The sequence below is a fragment of the Dendropsophus ebraccatus genome, chromosome 1 (assembly GCF_027789765.1).
Source record: "Dendropsophus ebraccatus isolate aDenEbr1 chromosome 1, aDenEbr1.pat, whole genome shotgun sequence".
Taxonomy (NCBI): Eukaryota; Metazoa; Chordata; class Amphibia; order Anura; family Hylidae; genus Dendropsophus; species Dendropsophus ebraccatus.
In genome coordinates this window covers 220,561,870-220,575,640 of record NC_091454.1, presented here as the reverse complement: position 1 = coordinate 220,575,640, position 13,771 = coordinate 220,561,870, and the positions used below count along the sequence as shown (strand labels likewise).

At 43.6% G+C, this 13,771-nt stretch overlaps 1 protein-coding gene across 1 annotated transcript; it reads left to right on the top strand.

Moving 5' to 3' along the window:
• Positions 1 to 11,105: 11,105 nt before the first annotated feature.
• Positions 11,106 to 12,005, top strand: LOC138784719 (vomeronasal type-2 receptor 26-like). The gene has a single exon (XM_069960384.1). It carries the CDS (start codon positions 11,106 to 11,108, stop codon positions 12,003 to 12,005), a length of 900 nt encoding a protein of 299 aa, XP_069816485.1.
• Positions 12,006 to 13,771: the final 1,766 nt, after the last annotated feature.

The window sequence follows — 13,771 nt, the reverse complement described above, 5'->3', positions numbered from 1 at the left end:
ATATGTGCAATCAAGATAGCATTAGAAAGAACACATCAAGGTGCAAAAAATGACATCTCAGGCAGCCCCAAAGGATAAAAGCGCTATAAGGCTGGGTTCACACTACGTATTTAGTATTGTGGTCCTCATATTGCAACCAAAACCAGGAGTGGATTAAAAACACAGAAAGGCTCTGTCCACACAATGGTGAAATTGAGTGGATGGCCGCCATATAACAGTAAATAACGGCCATTATTTCAATATAACAGCCGTTGTTTTAAAATAACAGCAAATATTTGCCATTAAATGGCGGCCATCCACTCAATTTCAACATTGTGTGAACAGATCCTTTCTGTGTTTTCAATTCACTCCTGGTTTTGGTTGCAATATGAGGACCACAATAATGACTGAAATATACGTAGTGTGAACCCAGCTTCAGCATGGTAACAGAGCAATTTTAAGGAACATATATTTATTTAAAAGGTTTTAATTTTTAAAAAATTTTTAAAGCCATCAAATAAAATAAAAGTTACACAAGTTACATATCATATCATATTGTAGTCTTAAAACAACTTGAGCAACATGTATAACAAGTGGAAAAATGCACGTGCTATGGCCTTATTTACACAAGAAGGAAAAAATGAAAGCACAAAAATGAAAAATAGCTGTGCCCCTAAGGGTTAAATAACACATCCTAGATCTGAATGAATTTGAATGAATGAAATATTCTCATGGAATACTTTGTTCTGTACAACCAATGGCGGCCTGGATTTGGAGTCTCACACAAAATTAAAGTTGAAAAACTGGCTGATCAAACTCTGATGTAATGTCCTTAAAAAAAGTCAAAATGAGGTTCAGTATGTTGTATGGCCTCCAAGTGCATGTATGACCTTCCTAGAAAGCCTGGGCATGCTCCTGATGAGGTGGCGGATGGTCTACTGAGGGATCTCCTCCCAGACCTGGACTAAAGCACCTGCCAACTCCTGGACAGTCTGTGGTGCAACGTGACTTTGGTGGATGGAGCAAGACATGATGTCCCAGATGTGCCAACTGCACCAGCATATGGTTGCACAAGGGGTCTGAAGATCTCATCTTGATACCTAATGGCAGTCAGGCTACTTCTGGACGCACATGGAGGGCTGTGTGGCCCTCTAAAGAAATTTCCCCCCACACTATTACTGACCTACTGCTTAACCGGTCATACTGAGCAATGTTTCAGGCAGCAGATCACTCTCCAAAACATCTCTATACTCTGTCACGTCTGTCACATGTGTCCAGTGTGAACCTGCTTTCATCGGTGAGGAGCACAGGTCACCAGTGAATAATTTGTCAATCCTGGTGTTTTCTGGCAAATGGCAAGCGTCCTGCACAGTATTGGGCTGTGAGCACAGCCCCCATCTGTGGACGCCGGACCCTTATGCCATTCTCATGGAGTCGGTTACTAACCTTTTACTAACTTTTGCCTGCTGGAGGTCATTTTCCAGGGCTCTGAGAGAGTTCCTTCTGTTCCTCCTTGCACAAAGGCGTGGTTAGCGGTCCTGCTGCTGGGTTGTCCTCCTATGCCCTCTCCTGGAGTACTGGCCTGTCTCCTGTAGCGCCTCTAGACACTACGCTGACCAACGCAGCAAACCTTCTTGCCACAGCTCGCATTGATGTGCTATCCTGGATGAGCTGCACTAACTGAGCCACTTATGTGGGTTGTTAGAGTCAGTCTTATGCTACGACAACTGTGAAAGCACCACTAACATTTAAAAATGACCAAAACATTAACTAGAAAGCATAGGTACTGAGAAGTGGTCTGTGGTCCCCACCTCCAGAATCACTCCTTTCTTGAATGTGTCTTGCTAATTGCCAATAATTTCTACCTGTTGTCTATTCCATTTTCACAACGGCATGTGAAATTGATTGTCAATTAATGCTGCTTTTTAAGTGGACAGTTTGATTTCACAAAAGTTTGATTTACTTGGACTTATATTGTTTTATCTAAGTGTTCCCTTTATTTTGAGCAGTGTATATATTTTGCAAACTGCCTTATTTAAATAAGCCATGCTGTGCTTACCTTCTCTCATTACTTTCCCTAGGCCCTACACCATGAATGGCATATTTCAAGTGCGGGAGTATGTAGTGTCCCAGCACAGGTGTGCCACTAACTCTTTTATGCACCTGGGCAAAGTAACTCACTCAGATTTTCACAGTAGGTTATGGTCAAAGTGTGTTCTCTGTTTTCCCTACTAGGTGTCACTGCTGTATTTAGTGTATGTTTTTTATTGAGCACAACTGAAAGAAGCATTGGGTTAATTACTGTTTGTCACATGTTTTTTTTTTCTTCCTATCACAGGTTCAGACCTGTTTTACCTCTTTTTCTGTCCTATCTCCTTCATCCTTTCTTTTGCACACACAGCCCCACCAATCACTTGGAGGTTTGTTTTTCCCCTGAAAAAAGGAGTTTAGTTTCAGGTGGGAAGAGTCTTTTGTCAGGAGTGTGCGAGAGACGTTTTTCTTATGCTGTTCACCACATGCATGCAGTGCTAGACCCCTCAGGAGGAAAGAACCTCCTCTGAGGATCACCTTGTCCATGTCAGGGATACTCTCAACATGACACAGGGCAGCATACTTGTGCTAGGTACTGACCCCAGTAGGACAACGCTGCAGTTAGCCTATGAATCCTACTGCAACACACACGGCTATTCTTGAAAATCCGGGAAGACCTGATATCTCCTAACATGACAGGTATCCCAACACTATAGAGTATAAGGCGGTCAAATTCAAGTTATCTATACCTGAGTATGATTATCTTCCTCCTCTTCTTCTGTCTTTCACCACATTATCCCATCAGAGTACACAGCTCCTCTACTCTCACTTCCACAGTTACTACCACTTCTACCTCTTGCCTGCACCTGCAGTTACTGAAGCCTTATTGTTGTATTGCACTGAAGATTTTAAAGGGGTACTCCAGCGGGGGGAGGGGGGGGGGGCACTTTTTCGCTGGAACCCGGGACGAGGTGGCTTAGGGAAAAAACATCCACTCACCTCCCCGGTTGCAGCGGGGGGTCCCGCATCGTGGTGCTCCGGTGCCCGGTTCCCGCCCACTTCCTGGTGTCTGACGCGGGCCCGAAACGTGACATCTCGGGTCCCACCTCCTTCACTGACTGGCTGAGCGGACCTGAGATGTCACGTCTCGGGCCCGCATCAAACACCAGGAAGCGTCTGGGGATCGGAGCGCCGCGATGTGGGACCTGCCGCTGGAACCGGGGAGGTGAGTGGGCGTCTTTTCCCTCAGCCACCTCATCCCCGGTCCCAGTGAAAAAGTGCCCCCCCCGCTGGAGTACCCCTTTAAGTAAACGGTCGTTATCCTGGTTAAGCCACTGGACTCTGTCTAGCATTTTGCAGACTTGGGTTACCCAAACCTGTGGAAACACTGTCTGTTTGACCGCACAGGTCGCACACCCCAAAAGGCCGGGGGTGGGTCCCAATGTCACTCCAGGCTACCGCAACAAGTGCCCAAGTGACCCTACACCCACTGAGCTGCCATAACACCATCAAAGATAACCGGGCATATGTCAACAGACTGCAACCTATACCTATACATATGTGTGTGTGTAGGTGTATGTTTTATATGATAAACAGCGGGTTCCAAACTATAATATTATATATATATATATATATATATATATATATATATATATATAATAATTATAGATTATATTCCATTGTTTTATTCTGACGATCATGAATATAAATATATTACACCTGTAAAGTAAGGCCTTCCCTTGGGTCACACAGCTCTTTTTCTTATTATATCATTATAAATAATTATGTATTTCTCCTTTATCCTGAGGATGATGATATCCGCGCTGGGACTGAGTGTCTATATACAGGAAATCACCGTATGTGTAACTTATATTATTCCCAGAAGGGAGGAGAGCTTCTTATATTTATAGTGAGTATAGGGAAATACCAGAGGAAACTGGGAGACATATATGAGGTGAGGGGAGTATAACATGTAGGTCTGATATTATAATGCTTAGGGATAGTGTACTGCTGAAGAGGTATATTTACTATCTAGAATACTGTCTTCAGAGTATCTAAGCCAATCATGAGTTATATTATGGAGCTGTTCCAGTGTATCTAAGCCTATCATGTGTGATGTTTTGTTCTGCACTGGCGTATCTTGTCATCTTGGTTAACTCCTAAGTTCTAGCTCCCTTTTTCTCAAAAAGCCCACTGCAGGGGGCGCCTTGGCGCTGTTGGAGAAGGGGTGAGCTGTTCCCAGTAGCTGCAGCATTAGAAGATCTGTAAGTTATCTCCATTGGAGGGAAGGGATAGCAGATAGGAGGTGGATGAAGTGAGCCATATGGTACTGAGGATGACCCTATGTCATAGTCTACCTACTGGAACCATCAGGGATGATATCAGATGGGAGCCATCGACCTTCAGTAAGACGAGGGTCAGAAAGTCATGTGGTAATGAGGCCTGCACTCTTAAATAAGCAAATTGTTTACCTCCAGTCTCGTAATTGTGCCGGGACTCAGCTGGGATTAGGGAATGTATCATTGGTAGACCAGATGTTCTTTGGTTTTGTTCCAAGAGGAACCTCCTGGGCCTCCTTGGAGCAAAAGAACCCACAAACTGATACTTTATATCACATAAAAAATTAGTTGTTTTAATGGAATACTATGTGTGTCATTGTTCATCTCTTGTCTAGATACAAGATGAGATACGATTGGCCATGGAGGATACAAGATGAGATACAGTTGAGCATGGAGGATACAGATCCTATATGGATTCCTGCTGCACAGTCACCCACAGTTTGGCATATAGATCATGCATACTAGGCTGTGACCCGATTTACCAGAAATGCTGGATCGGTAATAAATTTGGAGACCAGGCAGACAAGTAAGTGTTACAATCTGGACGAGACATTCCTGGAAACTCTTATGTGTACACACACTGCCCCAAAGTAGCCTCTGAGGCCTTTTTATAGGACAGTGGGGAGGACTATACTACTTCAATAATCTATAAACTATAATCTACTTCAGACAAGGCAGGACAACTTTTCTAATATTTCTATCAAGGTGCATTATTATCATTATTTTTTTGTTAATCAGTGTTAATGAATTTTTATTATTGTATTGTAGGGTTCTGGTTTAATACTGATTAATATGAAATATCTGCATCCATTTCCATACCTGATACCTTACGTTTTACACACAATGCAGCTTCGGTTCTTGCTCTGTATCTTAAACTTCTGTGACTGCATTGAATCTGGTTGCAGACTGACCGACAGTGATATCACACCAGGAATGTCCATGGATGGGAAGATAATAATTGGAGCCGTGATGGATGTTAACATGGACGAGATTTACTCATACATCACTTACAAGGAGCGGCCCAGTCCTGCCACCTGTAAAACGTAAGGCTTGTTTCTTTTTTTCAGATCAGGCAAACGTCGGCCATATGTAATAAACGGACGTACTTTTAAGAAAACATACGTTGTGTGAACATAGCCTTATACTGACAGTGTGAGGCAGGTAACAGAAAGGTCATAGAGAGTAGCTGGAAATGTAAGCTGGTATATTTAAGAAACAATAACTTGTTTATCTTATCCTCAGCCTCATGTTAGATACTTACCAGAGCGCCCAAGCAGTGCATTTTGCCATGGAGGAAATTAATAAATCCCCCGATTTGCCAAACATCACCTTAGGATTCCATCTGTATGACTCTTGTCATAGTCCTCTTGCCCTCCAGACAGCAATGTCAGGAACTCTACAGATGATAAGTGGACATGGACAAACTCTGCCCAACTACCGATGTAACCAGGACACCCGATTGGCTGCAGTAATCGGCCATTCTTCATCTACATTCTCCATTTCACTGGCTCATATACTGGGGCTATACAGGTATCCACAAGTAAGTTTTTCAAGCAACCATCTTACTATGTGTCCTTCAGTATTTCCTCTTTTACGTTGAGTACCAGTACATACCGGTATGCCAGAAGGTCCAGAGGTTCTATGAAGCAAGCTCAGGATCTGAGCCCGCTTCATAGAGAATAAAGACCTGCTGCTATCAGGTCTCCACTGTTAATGTTAAGCCACAGCAATCGCACTGCAACCATCAAAAACCCCTTCAACTGTGCCAATTAAATGCTTGATCTGATTGGGACCCCTGAAGTGTGATCAATGGTATGTCTGCTATTGTCAGCATCCTGCCAGAGTTTTAATCTATCGTGCAGAGAACTATTACTTTGTTTTTGCTCAAATGTTTGTATAGTTTGTTTAACCCCCCTCCTGCTGCTGCACAGTAAATTACCGTCGCTGCAGCCTATGACTGAGGCTGCAGCGGCGTTAATTTACAATCAAGGTTAACACAGGCGCAGAAGCTGCGCCTGTGTCATCCTCGGCAGGTCCCGGCTCTTAGTGATAGCCGGGGACCCACTGCAACTCTAAGCACCGAAGCCGCGCTCCAGTGCTGAGAATTAACCCTATAGATACTACGGTCAGCACGACCACAGCATCTATAGGGCTCCAGACAGAGAACTTTCCCTGTACAGAGGGAGAATTCACTGTCCAGTGTCCATCAGGGCTCTGCAAAGTGATCGCAGAGCCTTGATGATAGCCTTGGAAACCAGAAGCCTGCGGGGGAGGGAGTTAAGGGCGTGCAGCAGGGCCGTCTTAACAGCATTATGGGCCCTTGGGAAGAGGTGCGAATTGGGCCCCACCCCCCTCGGCCGCCGCCATCAAACCCCCCCCATCTTTGCAACCCCGCCCCTAGCCAGTACAATTACGTACAATAAAAAATACAAATTATTGTTAACATAAACTTTAATTCACAACACAGTCTCTCAGCAGCGCAAAAACAAAAAATAACCGTGCGTGCCGCACCAAACCAGACCAGGTTGGCTTCAAAGTATCCAAAAAACGCAATGGAGACAGCACTTCCAACAGCAATCTGCAGGGTTTATTGTCACACCAGTGCAACATGTCTCATATATACAGAGGGGCAACAACATGACTATTATATATGAAAACCATGTTGTCTCCCTGTATGTATACTGTATAATACAATATACAGGGAAACAACATGGCTTATATACATATAGAGAGAAGGGCAAAACAACATCTCTCATATATACAGAGGGGCAACAACATGACTATTATATTATATATGAGAACCATGTTGTTTCCATGTATACAGAATACAGGGAAACAACATGGTTCATATATAATATAATAGTCATGTTGTTGCTCCTCTGTCTATATGAGACATGTTGTTTTGCCCTTCTCTATATACATGCCAGATAATAAGCAACTAATATTACCACCGCATACTGACTAACACCACCGCTGCTACTGACTAATCCACTGTACACAGATCACTATCACCTCATCCAGTCAGATAGAGGTACCCAGCTCTACACAGGTTCTGTACACCATATACATTACAATGCAGATACATCAAGTGACTCACATGGGACGTCTTCTCTGACCGGAGTTCTTCCCTTTTCATCTTCTTTTCCATTTGACCTGTGCCGTTATGAGAACTTCTCCGAGCCACGAATCCACAGAATCTGCCAGACAGACATATTAGGCTCCACACTCTGTCACCATCCTCATTTCTCTACACACTGTACATCTGTATTGGCCCCTTATAGATAGCTCCCCCTGTATTACCTCCTTATAGATGGCTCCCCCTGTATTACCTCCTTATAGATGGCTCCCCCCTGTATTACCCCCTTATAGATGGCTCCCCCCTGTATCCCCCCTATAGATGGCTCCCCCCTGTATCCCCCCGTATAGATGGCTCCCCCGTATTCCCCCCTTACAGATGGCTCCCCCCTGCACAGCAGATAAAAACAAACAAACACCCAACTCACCTACCAGCACTCCCCCGTCGCTGCTTCCTCTCCTCTTCTGCCCTTGGCTGATGCGTCGCTCCCTGGGGGATTCTCAGGGAGCGCACACATCCGGGTCTTCCGGTACAGGAAGCCCCAGCGACGCCCACTGAGGTTCCTGATGCGTGCGCTCCCTGAGAATCCCCCTGACGCATCAGCTGGGGCCGGATTTCCTCTTGCGACCGCAAGCAAGAAAGTGCTTGCGGTCGCAAGAGAAGGGGAAGGGGGGGGGCGCGCAGGGCCATCTTACCCATTGGGCAAGGGAGGTGGCTGCCTGGCGACCCTTGTGTCCTAGGGGGCCCCTGCCCGCTGTGACAGCGGGCAGGGGCCCCCTAGGACGCAAGGGCCCCCGGGCAGCCGCCTACCATGCCCAATGGGTAAGACGGCCCTGGCGTGCAGCAGGCGTCAGAGGAGAGGTGGCAGACATAGGGAAATCAGTTTATAGGATCATTATGATCCCATAAGCTGATGTCCAAAATGACCTGGGCATTAAGGAATCAATGACCCATAGTCATGAAAGGGTTAAACATTGCTTCAAGGAACAAAATATATAAAAAATTGTATTGCAAAAAAAAAAAAAAAATGCAATTGGTAGCCATACATACTTGTCTGTACTCCCCGTGATGCCCTCTGGAAACGGTCTTCTGCTCACTGACAGTCTGCTCAGCCAATCACCAGTCTGTTCCCTATTACTGAGGAGGGGACCAGAGGAGGAGTACTTGCTCAACACTAATATTCTTAAATTTTTCTTTTAATTTTACTACAGATTAGTCACTTTGCTACAAGTTCTCTCCTCAGTAACCGTATCCAGTTCCCATCATTCTTTAGAACAGTCCCCAGTGATGCATTCCAGTGTCGGGGTCTCTCTGAGCTGGTGTTACACTTTGGATGGACCTGGATTGGTCTAGTGGCCATCGATGATGATTACGGGCAGCAAGGCATCCAACTGGTCAAGAGGGATATACTAAATTCTGGAGCCTGTGTGGCTTTCACAGAGACCATAGTAACTAGCCGGCAAGATCGAACCGCTCCACATATTGCCCGAGTGGTTAAAGACTCAACGGCCACAGCGGTGGTCATCTTTTCTACTGAAATAGACTTATGCTTTTTACTTGATGAGATGCTGAGGCAGAACATCACAGGAAAAGTATTGATTGCCAGTGAAGCTTGGTCTACTTCATCTTTCTTGTCAGTGAACAAATATTCAAGGATTCTTCTTGGGACAATCGGTTTTGCCCTCCATAGTGGAAAAATGCCGGGATTTGGAGATTTCCTCAACAGGATCAATCCATCCATGGTTGTGGGAAACCAGTGGATAAAAATTTTCTGGGAACAAGTTTTTGGCTGCAAGTTCCAAGATCAGACATCCCCTGAAGTTCCATTAAACTCAACGATAAAAGAATGTTCCGGCAAAGAAAGTCTTCAGACCATCTGGAACAACTATAACGATGCCTCTAGTCTACGGTTAACATACAGTGTCTATCTAGCAGTTCATGCAGTAGCAAAAGCTCTGAATGATTTAGATAAATGCAAGATGCGAGATGGACCATTTCGCAATGGAACATGTGCTGATATTGAGAACTTTAGGCCTTGGCAGGTTAGTATGACCTGAGTGGGAGAAATTGACAATGTTGAACACTTTCTGCAGAGGTGCTTCATATTTATGTACTGAATGGGGAGCCAGTTTAGTAAATGGAAAAGGGGCAAAGCTTTGGTGTAGCGGCTGGACAGGCGAATCAGCCTGGCTGATGCATTATTTATGAACTGGAGAGGAAGGGAAGGCTGATTAGTAACAAATTGTAATAGTATTTTAGAGATTTTTTTTAGGTGCAAGTGACAAGAACATGAAAGGGATGGGGGGGGGGGGGGGGGTGAGTGAAAGAAAGATCAAGGCAATACATCATAAGCAACAACTACTTACCTCCCGTACTCGTGAATTGTTGTGCCAGAAGTTCCAGGACCCCAGCCGCAAAGTATTTTTGCCCAAACGTTCATGTGTACCAACAATTATTGAAGGCGTATGGCAAGCTTAAGACCTAAATGCATGTTGCAGCTACATGAAGATGATTAGTGTTCTTTCATTTCCTCACAGTTGTTGCACTACATAAAGAAGTTACGTCTGAACACGTCTGATGGTAGACAACTCTTTTTTGATGAGAACGGAGATCCACCTGCTGTTTACGATATAGTGAACTGGCAGCTGAGCCCTAAAGGAAAACTCCAACCAGTCAAAGTGGGCAGCTATGATACCAGTATAACCAGTGGGAACATCTTTATTATTAATACCAGCAATGTACAGTGGGGAACTGAACACCACAGGGTGAGCCATGCACTTGTGTAAGACGTGAAAAGCAAAAAAAAATACAATACAGCTGCACAGAAAGCACAGCTTAGTCTTAAAGCAAATGTACCATCAGGTACATAGCTTTGCATTTTTTACCTGAATGGATCAGCACCAGCATGGGGATACCAGTGGCACGGTCCTTTTTTTTAAACCATGGGCCCAATTTCCTGCATTGATCTGTTCTCGAGCACCGGCCAGATATTAAGCACCAGGAGCGGGCTCGCGGGCCCACAGTTGGACAAAAACCCCTCCCATTTGCAATGCAGCTCCATTATTTCTAATTCTATTTTCCTTCAAAATTCTTCCCAGGTCCCTATTTCGGTCTGTAGCCCCAGTTGTCCACCAGGCTTCAGGAAAGCAGCCAGAAAAGGTGAACCTTCATGCTGTTTCCAATGCATCCCATGTCCACATGGAGAGACATCCAACCACACAGGTAGCACACAAACACTATTTGGCCAAAAAATATTCTCTTAGACGATTGCTAAAGCAGTTATCCAAAAAATCTGATCCTGTGCTTAACCTCTGTTCAGGCTCCAGTCAACATTTTGGTCCTTCTTCTTGAGTGCACGAACTATAGCCTCAGTTGAAAAGTGTTGTACTGTATTTCTGACATCAGTAATTGAATCCAAAATGCTATGGATGTTGATTGGGTTCAGTGTTTACATATTTTGTGTTTCAAAAAAACAGAGTTACTGATCGGAACGTTCAGCACAGGATCAGAAAGTACCTGTTGGTTTATAAAATATCTTTAAAAGTGTTTTAAAGCACCTTAATATTCCCTTTAAGTTCTTTCTGGGACACATAATATTTTAAGACTGTCTTCTAATTTAACACCATGTTTTTAAACTTTTTTTAAAAGATTCGTTACAATGTACAAAATGCCCGTGGGATATGTGGCCAAATCCAACTCAAGATCACTGTGTCCCAAAGAAACAAGAATTCCTTTCACATGAAGATCCACTGGGCATCACCTTAATGGTTACTGGCATCTCCTCATCATTGGTTCCTGTGGTGATTCTTGCCCTCCATATTTCCTACAGAACAACCCCCATTGTTCGGGCCAATAACTACTCCTTAAGTTGTCTTCTCCTAGTTTCATTATCTCTCTGTTTTCTCTGCTCTTTAGTCTTTATTGGTTATCCCCAGTATAAGATTTGTGTTATAAGACAAGTGACTTTTGGTATTGTATTTGCACTTTGTGTCTCCTGTATCTTGGCCAAAACCATTATGGTAGTTATAGCTTTTAGGGCCACAAGGCCTGGTAGTCCACTAAGACATTGGACTAGACCCCGTGTATCATATCTCATAGTCATCTCATGTATCCTAATTCAGACCTTTCTTTGTAGTATGTGGCTGACATTCTCTCCTCCCTTTCTAGAAGTCAAATCAGAAAGTAATTCGGGAGTACTGATTATTCAGTGTAATGAAGGGTCACCCTTAGCTTTTTGGTCTATGCTTGGCTACCTTGGTCTTTTAGCCTTTATTAGCTTCATCGTGGCCTTCTTGGCCAGGAGACTTCCAGACAGCTTCAATGAGGCCAAGTTCATCACCTTCAGCATGCTGGCCTTCCTGAGTGTCTGGGTGTCCTACATTCCCGCATCCCTCAGCTCCCAAGGAAAATATATGGTGACCATGGAGATCTTTGCTATCGATTCATCAACCTGGGGTCTGATTATTTTCATGTTCCTTCCAAAATGTTTCATCATTGTATTCAGACCTGACATGAACTCAAGAGAAAATCTTATGGCAAAACAAAAAAAATGGAAAAATAGACAATTAGACATTTTCTGATTAACTCAACATGATATAAAGTATTTATTTTATGTCATATAATAAAATACTGAGATGTTTTATTATTGAAAAAAGTTAAGTTGTAGAAGATGTATGCCCAGAAGAAATCCTAAAAGAGCCTACAGTTTACCCTAACTCAGGAAAAAAGTCTACTGAAAACGTACCTTTAATATATTTAGTTGATAATGCACCAAAAGATGGGGGGACAAAAGGAGACCAGTAAATATAATCTGAAAAGGCACAGAGATGGACGTTGTACCACCCTTAATCACACTTGACTTAGTGAAGTCCTGTCCATCATAGCAGAATAGTTGCCCTACTGAAGTTATAAGGGTACAAAAGGGATCGATTACGATAACTCCCCAAAGTATAGATACAAATTCAACAACAATGACATGTGGCAGCTTGGCATTCAATATCATGAAAACAGTAGTTTTCTTCCTTTGACGCTATAAGAACAAATGTTCTCTTCCAAAGTTTTCCTCCATGATGTGGATCACGGTTCATCAGGGAAGAAACAAGTTGATGTAGTCAGGAAGGAAGAGCTGTCACAATAATGAGAACACACAATGGGAGACACACAATCCTGATTGAAGAATCTAAGATACATGATCTCATTTAACCTATGTCTATATAGTGAATATGTGATGGCGCATTTGGAAGAAGTGTATGTGGGATGAGTAGAGAGCAGTATATGTGATAGAGAGGTAACAATTTTGGTCTTATCTGATATAGGTTTGACCCCCCTATCTTATTGGCAGTGGTCAAATTAAGAACAGAATTCCCCTGTCCCATGTTGGATGGAGCACGTAACTGTTCATTGCCCCCGTCATTCACTTCTGAACATTTCTATGCCCTGAACATGTCAATGTATGAAGATCCAACAGAAAAAGAACGAAATGGCAGGCAATCAAGGCACTACTCCTCCATTCACCTTGGGGACAAGGGATCTCTGTTCTCATGATTGGTTTATCCTGTGAACAGATGATTAGTTCATATCTTAGAAGAACCCCTTTAATTTTACAATTTGGTAGTATGCCTTATCCCTCCAGTGCCCCATACCAGTGTCTCTTCTGTGGCAGACATCATACCCACCAGGACCATGCCACATTCCCAGAAACAGCATCATGATACTCTCTTGCAGTGCAGACCAAATGCTCAAAGAGGAGGATTAAAAAACAGTGGGCCTACTCTGACAATGACATCTTACGGAGTGGCCTAAAGCCAAATCAGTTGGTTGAAACAGCAGGTTAACCCCAATTGCCAGTTACTTGGCCAATAGCAGAAGCCTATATTACAAAATTGTACAAAGAGTTAAAGCACCAAGGTGATAACCAGGATTATTACTTGATTGGGCATTGTATTGTACTGAGTCCGGTTCGAAGAACCAATCCTAAAAGACCACATTACATTCCTCCCTTTACTTGCTTTATTAAAGTTTCGGCAGCACAGTGGTTCGGGAGTTAGCACTGTAGCACTTGTAGTGCTGGGGCCCTGGGTTCAAATCCCACCAATAGCATATTCTGCAAAGTATGGTCTATCTGTGGGTTTCCCCAGGTTACTCTGGTTTCTTAACACACCGAAAACATACAGATGAATTTACAAACAATGTCAAGTGCTGCAGAATAAGTTGACCTTATATAAATAAATTCATCAAATAAACCACAGAATGCTGTTTTAAATGGAAGGGGGGGGGGGGATCATTACAGGGAAATAAAAAAGAAGTTGTCACCTGTCATGCACAGAGCTGCGTCCCACTCCTGGAC

Coding starts and splice junctions, on each gene's coding strand:
- LOC138784719 (XM_069960384.1), top strand. CDS start 11,106: ATGTGGCCAAATCCAACTCAAGATCACTGTGTCCCAAAGAAACAAGAA.